General features: G+C 32.1%; 1 protein-coding gene across 1 annotated transcript in view; it reads left to right on the plus strand.

The window, feature by feature from the left end:
* Positions 1 to 2497: 2497 nt before the first annotated feature.
* SI (sucrase-isomaltase) overlaps positions 2498 to 14805 on the plus strand; it is an 87493-nt gene continuing 75185 nt past the window's right edge. The window contains exons 1-7 of the mRNA XM_070509554.1: positions 2498 to 2620; positions 5070 to 5187; positions 6635 to 6762; positions 10776 to 10893; positions 11186 to 11295; positions 12228 to 12379; positions 13524 to 13695. Coding sequence (XP_070365655.1) covers positions 5070 to 5187; positions 6635 to 6762; positions 10776 to 10893; positions 11186 to 11295; positions 12228 to 12379; positions 13524 to 13695 — 798 coding nt within the window. The 5' untranslated portion in view covers positions 2498 to 2620. The remainder of the gene's footprint in view (positions 2621 to 5069; positions 5188 to 6634; positions 6763 to 10775; positions 10894 to 11185; positions 11296 to 12227; positions 12380 to 13523; positions 13696 to 14805) is intronic.

Raw genomic sequence — 14805 nt, forward strand, 5'->3', positions numbered from 1 at the left:
CAATGTTTTATACGTCTCAGTGTACAAGGCTTTCACCTCTTTGGTTAAATTTATTCCTAGGCATTTTATTCTCTTTGTTTGATTGTAAATAAGATTGTATTCTTTTTTTTTTTTCTTGCTGAGGAAGGTTCGCCCTGAGCTAACATCTGTTGCCAATCTTCCTCTATTTTGTATGTGAGCCACCATCACAGCATGGCCATTGATAGACAAGTGGTACAGGTATGCACCCAGGAACTGAATCTGGGCCACTGAAACAGAGCGCACTGAACTTAACCACTAGGCCACCAGGGCTGACTCATAAGATTGTCTTCTTAATTTCTCTTTCTGCTATTTCCCTGTTAGTATATAGAAACAACTAATTTTTGTATGTTGATTTTGTATCCTGCAACTTTACTGTATTTGTTTATTACTTCTAATGGTTTTTTTCTGGTGGATTCTTTAGATTTTCTATATAGAAAATCACATCATCTGCAAATAGTGGCAGTTTTACTTCTTCCTTTCCTATTTGGATCAGTTTAATTTTTCTTTCTTGCCTGATTGCTCTGGCTAGGACTTCTAGTACTACATTAAATAAGAGTCATAAAAGTGGGCATGTTTATCTGATTCCTGTTCTTAAGGGATAGCTTTCAGTTTTTCAACATTGAGAAGGATATTAGCTGTAGGTTTGTCATATATGGGCTGTGTTATGTTGAGATACTTTCCTTCTATACCCGTTTTATTCAGAGTTTTTATCATAATGGATGATGTATCTTGTCGAATGCTTTCTAGTTATCTATTGAGATGATCATGTGGTTTTTAGTCTTCATTTTGTTAATGTCGCGTATCACATTGATTGATTTATAGATGTTGAACCATCCTTGTGTCCCTGGAATAAATATCACTTGCTTGTGCTGTATAATTTTTTAAATGCATTGTATTCGATTTGCTAATATTTTATTGAGGATTGGGATTAAATTGAATATGTAAATCTTATTATGAAGAATCAACAGCTTAACAATATTGAGATTTCTAATCCATGAATATGATTTATCTCCCTATTTATTTAGATCTTCTTTGACTTCTTTCATCAATATTTTGTTTTCAGAATAGAAATTCTGCATGTATTTTGTTAGATTTATACCCACTACTCATTTTTCATGCTATCATAAATTATCTATCCATTTATATCTATAGATATATGCTAGATAGATACGTCTCTATCTGAAACTAATACCTATATTAGTTTCAGTTTCCCATTGTTCATTGTTGTTATGTAGGAACTGGTTTCCTTTTATTATTAACTTTATATCCTGTGACCTTTCTATAGTCACACCTTGATTACAGGAGGTTTGGATTGATTTAATAATATTTTCCATATATATAATTATGTGCTCTGTGAATAGAGCACTGATAAAATCTATTACATCGGATTTAGTTCTACCCACTGAGACCATTCTAGAATGATTCTAAGCTGACCTCCATATCACTTCACTTTATATAATGGAAGTTCTCCTTTATATGCAGTAATCCATGCATCCACTTTTTTTACTCTTTCTCTTTAAACTCTTATTCAAGTTGCCTCAAAAAAACTACCTACTCTGTGTGACCACATTATTTTATTATATATTCCTTTGAAAAGGTAATGCCCGGATTATGTGCAGAACTCAGATACTAACCATTTCAAGATCAAATTGTACTCTCTTTGTGATAGCAGAGCTTCAATAATAATAGAGTATGTTAGCTCATATAATTTTCACAATGTCCCTATGGGTAGATGTTTTCATTTTCACTTTATAGATAAAGAGACTTAGGCTTAAATAAATTGGCAAACTTGCCCATGATTTCTCAGGTATATAGTACAACTGACATTTCTTCCCAGGTCACTTACATCAAATTCTTTGCTGTTAAACACTATCCTAGCTTAAACCAGTCGTGTAGTTGATACTTTATTTTTTACTGTATGAAAGGGTGTTTACAATATAATTTTTGATAATTAAATGAGTGCCATAAATAATAAGTAAATAGATAAATAAAATGATTTTATTTCTGGATCGCTTGTTTACATATCTCTACTTTTAAATTTTATTCTTAAAGATTTTGTCAGTTCTTCAGTCTTAAGGTTAATAATGAGACACAGGAGATGACTTTTATTTAATCATTGCTTTTTATGAAATATTACCTTCTAATTATTACTTTCTGCAAATATTTTCCAGGTCCTAGCTTACCAATATGTTTTACTTTCCAGTGAGAGTTTAAATTTCACACAATGAGATAAGACAGTTGTTAAAACAACATCAAAATAATAAAAGAAATAAGATTTAGAAAAGAGAAAATATAAATAAACACCTTTATGTTCTTAGGGTAGTTCATAGCTTCCAGAAATCAAAGACTATCTAAGAGCACAATTATTAATTAACCTAGGTTCCCAGAGAGAAATATTGATGCAAACTCTTTTCAGAGTTCAGGCTTTTTACAATTGCATGTTGAGCAGAAGTTTATTAAATACTGATAGGCTGGTGAGGGTGCAGTAAAACTTTATGAGTAGCTCAATATATAGCTGAGCAGTTTTCCCTGATCATTACTTTGGCAGCCTCAGCCTACTCTGGTACAACATAGCAAACAGAACAGGCTATGAAATAAGGTAAGTTTATGGATCATATTTCTTTGTTACTTTCATGGTTTCCAAGTAATTATGTGTTCCCTTAATTTATGTTAGCAATATTCCTGTCTATCTGCACTTCTTTAAAATAGCAAAGATAACATATTTTCATTTGCCATTTTAAATATATAACCACTTGCACTAAAACAGGAGAAAACATTTCTAAATTTTTTTAAGATATCAGAATATTTTCTTTGCCCAGCTCTTCATCATAATTTTTGTCAGACTTAAGTGGAATCATGGCAGGTTTAATTTAGTTGCTCTGTATAGAAGAAAATAAAGATCAAAAAATGTTTTGAAAAATAAATACTTTAAGTATGATTAAATATATTTTATTTCAGAAAACATATATTGATGGAGTAGAATGCTACATTTATAAAACATTTAATCTTTTCTAGAACATCTTTTAAAGATCAGTCATAAAGCTACCATCTAATAAGGTATTACTCATTTTGTAAATAAATATACAGTGAAAGGACATCAATATATAATTTCCTCCAAAATATTTTGCTTAAAATTACTGTAATATGATCACTTGTAATTATCACCTACAACGTACGAAAAATTTTAGTACTGATTCTTTATGAGTACTCATATGAATAATTTAATTTTGGTACATTAATTTTGTTCTGATACTTCTAAGTAAAAGATAGTTTGCTTCATGACAATATGCATTTTTTTTAGACTCCCCTTAACAAAAGAAAAACACAATTTTTTTATTGGCTTCTTGATACCAAAGTAGGTTATTACTTAGAGTGAGACTTAAACTTACTTAAAATTAAACATTAAATGCAACTGTGTCGTTTCCTACATAACATGAGCATCTGGGTTTCATTTTCTAAAAAGCATTATCTATCACCTGTCGCTTTGATTAAGTTTAGCTGGAATTCCGGCTCTCTGAAGATTACTGATGCAATAAACAACCTACATGTCTGTAATGGGAAATCATATACAAAATTTGAATGCTAATCTTTCAGCATTTGTTCATAAGGTATATTTAAAAAAATTGAGCTTGTGCTTACTCAATGTCAAGCTCTGAACTATTTTCATGATTCTTGCTAATAAGAATGTAACAGTCCAATGAAGGAAATTAATATATGAATAAATAATGGCGATAGATATGCTATGTGCCGTGGTAAAATGGAAAACGGATAGATTAACTCTGCCTCTAAGAGCAGGAAAGAACTCAGAAAGGACATGGCACTTGAACTGGGCATGAATTGGAACTAACCTAGAATAGCAGATGTGGAAGTGTTGAGGAAAGATTAAACAGCACATACTAAGAAGTCATGTTGTCCAAAAAAGATGTTGCAGGGGTGGGCATAGGATGAGGGTATAATTCTGAAAATATTTTGGAGGTAGACTCAACTGGACTTGTTGAATGATTGAATTTGGTAGAAAGATATGGGAGGGGGACAAGAAGTTTTAGGTTGGGACAAGTAGATATAAGAACTGACATAGTTAAAAAAATTAATTTTAAAATTGGAAATTTATTAAAGCAATTACTGTGGAAATTCCCAATTCCTATCTGGGTATATGCCATTGAATTAAGATTTACATAAAAATCATAGAATATAGAAGAGCCATGGAAACTTGAAGACTAGGAAAGATGAGAAATGTGTGGTTAAAACTAAATTAAACAAATAAGTTTTAAGATAATTACTAAAGAAGAGCTCTTCCAAATATACATTTAGGTAGTCTTTGTGTGCTAACTCAAATGCGTAATGTTGTTTGAAAATAAATATATATTTTTGATATGAGAGTTTGGTATATTTTATTTGCTCTTTGAGGGAGGAATTTGGAGATCATGCGGTTTAAATCTTCTTTTTTAAGCAACCACTCCCAAATATATACTGCATATGTAAGTTCTTTTCCACAATATTCACATCTATATTCTTTTATATATTTATATTCCTTCCCACATATTTATATTTTTTCCAAAACATTGTTGTAAGAAAGCAGTGTTGGAACTGGAGATACAGTAGGAAGAACTGGATTTTTTGACTTTGAGAAAGTAAATTATTTTCTCTAAATTTGAAATTTCTAATGACTAAAATGCGAATAACAGCATCTCCTTCATAGAATTGTGAGAATTAAAGAGCATAGTGCAAGTGTGAGGTTTCTTTGACTTGAAAAATGCTCTAACATGAGAGAGCAAGGCACACCTGCTTGGAGATCTTTTTTTCCCTCTGTAGCATGCTACTATAATGTGCATCGTGCGTTCACTCCCTTTACTTAAAATTGCATGTGTTGTTTCCCTGTTTGCCAATGTTTATTATTTTATATGATAAACTGATAGAGCTGTCTGTGCCTCTGCTTGTGTTTTGCTTAGTAAAAATATAAAAGGAAGGATATAATATCATGATAATGATGGTGGCTAATTGTAGTTATATATTTTACATATTAAACTATATTCCTTTTCTTTCTTTAGATGGCAAAGAAGAAATTTACTCCTTTAGAAATCATTCTGATTGTCCTCTTTGTTATAGTTACTATAATAGCTATTGCCCTAATTATTGTTTTAGCAACTAAGACACCTGCTGTTGAAGGTAAGTAATGTTAAAAATACTTATACATTGGGACCGGCCCCTTGCCCGAGTGGTTGAGTTCGCATGCTCCGCTTTAGCGGCCCAGGGTTTATGGTTTGGATCCTGAGCGCAGACATGGCACCGCTCGTCAGGCCACAGTGAGGTGGCATCCCACATGCCACAACTAGAAGGACCCACAACTAAAATATACACAATGTACTGGGGGAATTTGGGAAGAAAAAGCAGAGAGAAAAAAAAGAAGATTGGCAACGGTTGCTAGCACAGGTGCCAATCTTAAAAAAAAAAAAAAACATACATTATAGTGAAATTAAGATAAAGTTTACTCATAATAATTATGGATTTTGAAAAGTGAAAAAAGATCTCAGGTAAGTTATATAATTGTTCCAACTTTTTAATCTATTGTATCCTGGTTATTTCAATGAAGTGCCATTGTAATTAAGGAATCTATTAACGACCTTTCCCAGATTGTGTTGCTTGAGAAATAGCAAAGAGGCCAAGGATCAAGGTGTTAATGGAAAGTGGAATAATTGTCTACTGCCAGCAGTGAGGTTCCTGTAATTAGTGGGAAGACTGGCTTTTTCCTCTGGCTTTCAGACACTTGCAAAGCGGGTAGGAAATTTGGAGGAATACCCTCTTTGTCTTAGGCTCAGTTCTTTTTTAAGGAGAGAGAGGTTGTATGAGAAAAACAAGTAGAAGGAATGTGAACAAAGGCTTGAAGTGTTTATCTTTTTCCCCGAATATTTGTATGGTCCACCTAACTTACTTTCTCTTTCTTCATCATTCTCTCTTGACCAAATCAGAATTGGAAAGGATGTCACAGATCTTCTAGGCTAACTGTAGTTAGCATTTTCTACTGCTGTTAGTCTTTTGTTTTACCTTCTTGCAGTAAACTGAAAGCTCACTACATTGAGAAGCAATCAATTTTGTCTTACCCATATCTGATTGCTAGAAAGTTCCTCTTTATTATATAGAGTTAGTATTTGTTTTTCTTTGGTATTCTCTGCTTTCTCTTCTATTCACTTCAAAGTACCTTCTTCCTCCTATTTTCTCTTTTCTTCTCTAATTCTTGTGTCCTTCTCTACATCCTTTTCCCATCCATGTTTCTCCATCTTCCTTTTTCATCCATCAAACACAAATTGTGAATGTGGTGGGAATGTTGTTTGTACATTTTGTTTCCTTTTGAATCTACCTCATGCCCTTCTATGAGTATATATTTTTTTCTGAAGAAACAGTCAACAGGACTCTGCACAGTCAATTTCTAAATATCATTTGGATCATTTCGTTTGAATGACTGGGAACTGAATGTGCAAATAAATTTTTAATGCAAAATTTATTTTATTTTCATTATATATAAATTAATGTATTCTTTTAAATTGTATTCATTACTTGAAAAAATCTGGAAAAAATTAATAGTATGTTTTATTTTATTGACCATTTTCTTTCTCAGGAGTTAGTACTTCTACTCCAGCTACTAGTACAACCACTGCATATCCTGGTTCAGAAAATTGTCCAAGTGAGCTAAATGATGCTATCAATGAGAGAATAAACTGCATTCCAGAACAATTTCCAACACAGGTTTGCAACAAAAGTCTTTAATGATGTTATGAATATATATTATATATTATAAGAATTATTTTAAAATAATTGCTCATATTGGATCAATTCCATATTTTTAAAGATCTAACCATCAACCAGGTTGAACTGTCTTTTTATTATAGTTCTATAAAAACAGATGAGAGATAATGGAAATTACTGAGCTTGCTTTTCTGTACATGTATTCAATTCTAGTTAAGTTATTTTTCCATGCTTAACAAGCTATTGTTAATTTTATAAACCTTCCTGAAATTCTATCTTCTCAAATCCATTTCTTAAAGAAAAAGAAGTATTTCCTTTGACAATATAGAATATTTGAGAGAGAATAGTGCTTCATTAGGGCATTTGTAATGATGGCATTAAGAAGTGTCTGTGGAAAGTAAAGTAACACTGATTTTTTGAAAATTATTATTATTTATTTTTATTACTTGCTAACTGGGGAGAAGAAGCTCAAATGGAGAAAATTAGGGTAACTGAATGGATTCATGTAACTCTAAAGTGACTCTTTCTTGGTTTTCATAACCTGTATGGAAATAAAGGTCAATGAGTGTGTGTGTATGTGTGTGTGTATATTCACATTTTGCAATATCTACATATGATATGCATATCTATAATATATTACCATCTCTATATAATGTAAATATTCCATTATAAATCATATTGAAATTATTATACATTATATATTTACTATAATATATTATGCATATCTATGATATATTGTATACTTTTATTATATGAATATGTCTGTAATATGTTATATCTATATCTATAATATGCATATCTGTATCTCGCCTCTCCCACTCCCGTCTTCACATACAAAATAACAAATAAACTATAAAGTTCTGTTAGCCCTATTCTACCATTGGTACATCATAGTTAGTACATAATTTTCTGATTAATTTACCATGAAAATTTGCTAATAGCTGAGATTCCTCTTGGGACAATATTAGGAATAGTGGATCCTATTGCTTACCTATTGATAAAAGAGCTGGATAACATACCGTTTACTATGACACACTGGAAAAATTGGCCAGATATTCTCTTTAGCTAATATTCTTCTTAGGAAAGATTGAAGCTTAAAATAGAATTCTATTAGGAACAATATGGCTGTTAGAATCTTTAAAGGGAAACACCTTTTAAAACCCAATGGTTTAAGGTTTTGATGCCTACTATTAGTTTTTAATGTCAAACTGTTAGGTTGCTAAAGGATGTTTTCAGTGTGAAACAAATTAAACTTAAGAAGTTAACAAATTTCAGCTAATATATTTTATATTTGTCATTTAAGAAAAGATGGTGAACTTAAAGTGGTAATTCTATAATTCTACCTAGAGCATATTAGTCAGCTGGAGCTTCCATAATAAAATCTCACAGACTAGGTGGCTTAAACAACTGACATTTATTTTCTCACAGTTCTGTAGGCTAGAAGTCAAAGTGACATCAGGGTTGGTCTCTGGTGAGACCTCTCTTCCTGGCTGGTAAACAGCTGCGTTCTTATGGTGTCTTCACAGGAATTTCCTCTGGGCAGGCACAGAGAGAGAGAGAGAGAAAGATCTCTGGTGTCTCTTCCTCTTCTTATGAGGACTCCAGTCCCATCAGATTAAAGTCCCATCGTTAGGACCTCACTTAATCTGAATTACCTCCTTAAAGGCCCTATCTCCAAATACAATCACTTTGGGGGTTAGGGATTCCTACATCTGAATTGTGGGGGGACACCATTCAGTTCATAGTCAAACCACTATGTATTATTACATATCATTCTGTATACATACACTGACATACAATAAAAATAAGAACCTAAGAAATGTATTGTATTGTTACCTACTTAAGTTATACCTATTGATGCACATTTAATGTTTTAATTCTTTGCTTTTTCAAATGTAGCAGAGAAAGAATTGAAGTTAGATTAAGAATTCAAGATAATCAGAGAAATGCCTGAAATCCTGAAAAATAGGTAGAGCAACTAAAAATAAATACTGCATCAAAATCTATACAAAGTAAACCAAAATTATTAGTATCGCAAAAGCAAGAATAAGGATATACATTTTAAACTAATATTTTGGTTTGTATATGCAGTGGGTTGAATGATGTCCTCCAAAAATTCGTGTTTACTTAGAGACTCAGAATCTGACCGTATTTGGAAATAGGGCCTTTGCAGATGTAATTAGTTAAATTAAGTTATACTGAATTAGAGTGGACCCTAAATCCAATGACTGATGTCCACACAAGAGGAGTGGATGACACACAGAAAACCACAGGGAAGAAGTCTGTGTGAAGATGGAAGTAGAGGTTAGAGTAATGTATCTTCAAACCAAGAAGTACTGAGGATTACCAGGAGCCACTAGAAGCTGAGAACAGATCAGGAAGTATTCTTTCCTAGAGTCTCAGAGGGAGTTCGGTTTTGCTGACACCTTGAATTAGGACTTCTAGACTCCAGAACTGTGATAGAATAAACTTCTGTTGATTTGATTTAAACCACCATGTTCACGGCTGTTACAACAGCCCTAAGAAATCAATACAGTATGTTTGGAGGAACTTCGTGTAATTCCATCTTACTATATATTCTTTATATTATAAGATGCAATTATAATTTGCTTATTTCCTTTCTCTTGTTTTTTTAAATTTGGCACCTTTACACATTTCAAAATCAATATATCTATGTCTAATTCTACCTTTTTGTTTTGTATCACCATTTAAAAAAAGTCTTTCATAAAGGGTACTGTAAGTGACAATTTTTGTAGAACTCTCTCTTTGTATTGCTGGGATAGCAGAAGTAAAATTGCCTGATCAAAAATCACACACTTTAGGGGGCTGGCCCCGTGGCTGAGTGGTTAAGTTCGTGCGCTCCGCTGCAGGTGGCCCAGTGTTTCCTTGGTTCGAATCCTGGGCGCGGACATGGCACTGCTCATCAAACCACGCTGAGGCAGCGTCCCACATGCCACAGCTAGAAGGACCCACAACGAAGAAGATACAACTATGTACTGGGGGGCTTTGGGGAGAAAAAGGAAAAAAAAAATCACACACTTTAGATTTGGTTAGATAATGACCCTCCACAATGGTCAGGTCCACTTGTACTCCTGTTTGCACTGTACGTATGTGTGTGTATTTCTGCACACATATGTGTATCTGATGCCACTTTAACTTGATATTAAAATAGGAGAGAAGTTAACATGTATAGTGTCAGCCACTAGCAGTAGAGGCTTTAGCTTTTTTCAATGCAAAGAGCCAAGAAAAAAAAGCCCACAGGTGTTCAAATTATAAAAGTGTGTCACACTATTAAATTTAAATAAGTAGATTTTTAATTATACCAGTGTTAACACACAGCATAAACATGTGTTGAACTTTTTATATCAACATGCATACCTTTTCATTTTCTTTCACTTCACATAATCTTTCCATATAGATCACAAAATTACTGAGAATTCAATATTTTGCTTTATTTATTCAATGCAGCAGCAGCAACTAGTTGAAAACCTGGCACATAAACTAGTTTAAATAGTTTAATTAAATATTGATCTAATAATTAGCTGGAAATAACTACCATAAACCTTATATTTAGGCTTGAATTCAGGGCCGTGTCTTCATCTTTATAGCCTGACTGGCAGCTTGATACATAATTAGTACACAATAAGTTTTTCAGCTCTTCTGCATTGACTGTATGACAACAGAATAGATTATAATTACCCAGAGGGCAAGAACCTGTAAAATACACGAGCTTACAATAATATGTATTGATATATAAATTTGATAAATCACATCTCAGAGCATCAATCTCTGATAGGGGTAATTAATTCAATTCCTCCAATATTTATGTCTTCCAAATGAGAGAAACAAAAGAATAAGTGAAATTTTAACATAGTGTGTATTTTAAGAAATAAGGCATTTTTAAAACATTTATTCCAGCATTTATTAGAATGAGTGAATGTTTAAAACATAGAGACTGACACATATGATAACAATACTAATCATATGATTCTTCTTATAAATGTTTTTATCAGGCACTTTGTGCATCGCGGGGTTGCTGCTGGAGGCCATGGAATGACTCTGTTATTCCTTGGTGCTTCTTCGTAGATAACCATGGCTATAATGTTGAGGAAATGACAACAAATAATGCTGGTGAGAAGTGTGCTATCATGGTGATCTCATATAATATATTTTAAGAGGAATGAAAAAAATAAGTTTTAAATTTTTCTTTAGAAAAATTTCTTAAATACAATCAAATGGGAATTGTGTACACAAAAATGTTCAAATTGGTTATATTAAGGATTCATTTTTTGAATGAGTGTATCTTCCAAGTTAAAAAATATCATTATTTATGGTAAAGGCAGTAAAATTATAAAAATATTTAATAATTATTAATCTTTATGAATAAAGTCATCACTCATGTCAACTTTTTCCTTTCTTTAAGGGCTTGAAGCCAGATTAAACAGGATACCTTCACCTACACTATATGGAGATGACATTAACAGTGTTCTCTTAACAACTCAAAGTCAGACACCCAATCGTTTCCGGTTCAAGGTTTGATTTTTGAGATTTCTAATGAAGGATTAATAATAAAAGGCATGATATGAGCACACCCGTCACCCTAATAAGACATTTTCCCTCTGAAGAAATATTTATTCAAAGCAAAGGACTATTTGGATTAGTTATTTCACTTCTCTGTGCCTGTTTAATCAAATGCAACATAAGAAATAATTCCTCTGGCAGTTATTTTTGGAGAATTTAATAATATCTTCAATGTAAAATATTTGATACACTGTTAAAAGAAGAATAAACACTTAATAACCTGTAGTAATTTTTATTATTTTAACAACAGATTATGATGAAGAATTAGTTTAAAATTTAATTTGAGAGAGGTATTAGTTGTGCTGCATAAGTGTGACTTAGACTCAGTAGTTCTTTTGATTGGTGTCACTTTATTTATGATTTCTAAGAAACTAATCCCTGCTGTTTTCTTAAGAAGTAGTTTACTAGCATGACTTTTTGGATCTGGAAATGAAAACAACACCATATCCTTTGTATGTTATTTTTTAGAACAATTCACAGGAATTGAGTTTTTTTAAACAAAATTCAAGATTCTTATGGGATTTCTAACAGAGTGAACACTGAAAAGCAACAAGGAAATTAAATTTGTAAGACGTATTGTTTAAGAATCAATATTTGGTAATACTGTCGTTAATTGTTTTATATCGGTCCAGTAAACATCTTTATTTTATATACAATACTTTTATAAACAATTAATTCTATTTATTCCTTAACAAATTATAAAATTTATTCCGTGCATAGCCATTTAAAAATGTTAAAAAATTAAGTTTGTGACTAGATTAATAGCTCATTTATAAATTTATTAAATTTATTAATTTCTATTTAGAATTTGCATTTAACACAATTCAGAATTGGAAAGTAGTAGTTTTGAATCAAGTAATGCTAATTTGTGTAAATCTTTGCAGATTACAGATCCGAATAATAGAAGATATGAAGTTCCTCATCAGTTTGTAAAAGAACCTACTGGAACCACAGATTCTGAAACTTTATATGATGTGCAGGTTACAGAAAATCCATTTAGCATCAAAGTCATTAGAAAAAGCAATAATAGAACTTTGTGAGTAATTATCTCATTTTACAATTATATAAGTTTAAAGAACTGGTGATTTTATTCTATTATCACAGAATTAGTAAAGTCTTGATTTCAAGGCATTTTCAGAAAGAAGAAATTTTCTCCCAAAAGAGCGTGGGTGTACATTTTTGTAAAAATTATAATGGCAAAGGAGTTTTATTTCCTGTAGATGAAAATTGTGAGAACGTGAATGAAAATCTAGAAATTGGGGCCAAAGGTGAAGAGGGAGAGCATCACTGGTGCGATGCTAGCCGTGCCTATATTTGCATGCCTAGAATTCCTGTGTGACCTTTCCACGTCATTTATCATGCACTCTTGCCAATTTGTAGAGTCAAATAGTTACTGTTCAGAGAGGGCCTAATATTCATAGTAATACTAAAGTTCTTTTCATATATATCTATGTATTAAGTTAAATATTGCTTGAATGCCTTCAGTATGAATGTATTTTGAAGGACATTTGTGGCAAGGAATTTAATAATTTTCAGAATAAATTCTCTTGCATCTCCAAGAAAAGTTAATTAAGCAATTGACGAGCTTGAATCTCAGCAATCGCTTTTCTTAAATATGTTTTAATAATTTTCAATTGACTGTTAAATCACAAAAATATTGAATGCCATTTACCATTTCTCGTAGTATATTTTTGATATGTGTAAAACATACAACCTTTTCTTTTTGGAAAAATGACTTTGAAGTTAATTTTACTATATATGTTAGAGGTGTGGAAGCCAGTATAGTACTATATATTATAACCCTGTCTCTGAAACTACCCAGAACTGTGTTTGAAATCTGGCTCTGCTGCCCACCAATTTGCCCCCTTAGAAAACAAGAATTGATTCTCCCAATTTGTGTCATCTCTGCAATGGGACTGATAATGGTAGTTATACTTTGGGATTGTGATGAAGATTGAAGGAGAGAATTCTTGTTAAGAATCATGTTGGTGATGATGAAGTAAATTGTGTTTGTGAAATTGGCAAGTTCTGTTTATGGTATAATTCATGTGTTCCTAAGAAGTGATCACAGCTAAAGACTGACATATTTAAAATGAAATATTCTGGATGATAACATAGACCCATATTTGGTAGAACATTTTCTGTTTCAAGATCATTTATTTCTCTCTTTCATGGTGCAGGTTTGACACCAGCATCGGTCCCCTGGTGTACTCTGACCAGTATTTACAGATCTCAACCAGACTTCCCAGTGAATATATTTATGGTATTGGGGAACATATTCATAAGAGATTTCGTCATGATTTATATTGGAAAAAATGGCCACTTTTTACCCGGGATCAACTGCCTGGTGATGTAAGGAACTATATTTCTTGTTATAAATAAAATCATTATATTGGAGCAGAAGTTGATTTTAGCCTATTTGAAACCATCATTTATTTGATGTCAGTTATTTACTTTACGTTTACTTTACTTTACTTTTAGCTTATTTACTTTAGGGATGAAGAGTGATAGAAAAGTCCTAAATTAACTCAATTAGTGACCAACAGACGTAATGAATGTTTAAAGAAGTATTTCCACTTTATGAATGTTTTATTTTGATTTTCATATTTTATTATTTCCTTTTTAGCTACTCTTGTATTTAAATCTGTCCATGACTAGTCACTGCAGTAGAATAATTCCAAATACTTACCATATTCTACATGGATTTGTATGATATGTAGAAGAAATCTTTGTCTGCCTATCTATTGGGTAGATCTATCTATGCCTACTTCCTTCTCTTCCATAACATATGATATCTTCCATAGATTCACATATTTGCACAGGGAATTAGTTATCTTTGTACGTACTAAACTTTCAAATTCTTTATCATTTATGCAATAAGCCATTGAGAGCTCATTTGAAGTTTTGCCTCATAAGAACATCTCCAAAACTCCCTCATATAGAATTAGTCTTTCTTTTCTAACCCTTTTTTCATAATTTGATATGACAATCATCACCGTATATCATTTGTGTATGTGTTTGTCTATACTTCTAGAATATGAGATTCTTCAAGGGCAAAGACCATAACATTCTAAGAAATTATTTTTTATTGATTCATGATTGCTTTGAGTCAAATATTAGTGATTTTTTTAAATGCCAGTGCTAACTATTTCAGTCCCCCAAATGAATGTGTTTTTGTTTTAAAGAGCCTCATTTGGTACAGAACTACTAGTAATTTCAACTAATCTTTGTTTATGTCTTCTTTATCTGTAATAAACACCTAAAAAACACCAGGCTGGGAACCTCATAGCTATTTTCCATACATTCTTTCCTTTGAACCTCCATATCCAATCAGCAAGAAGTCTTTTCTCTTTCACCTTATAAGTGTATTTCTAACTTGCCTCTACCATTTCATGCACTCATCAGCTCTCAACACATGTACTGCAAATGTTCTATAAGGGTAGACATCATCTTGGAGTTTCC

Source organism: Equus asinus, chromosome 5 (genome assembly GCF_041296235.1).
Source record: "Equus asinus isolate D_3611 breed Donkey chromosome 5, EquAss-T2T_v2, whole genome shotgun sequence".
NCBI lineage: Eukaryota > Metazoa > Chordata > Mammalia > Perissodactyla > Equidae > Equus > Equus asinus.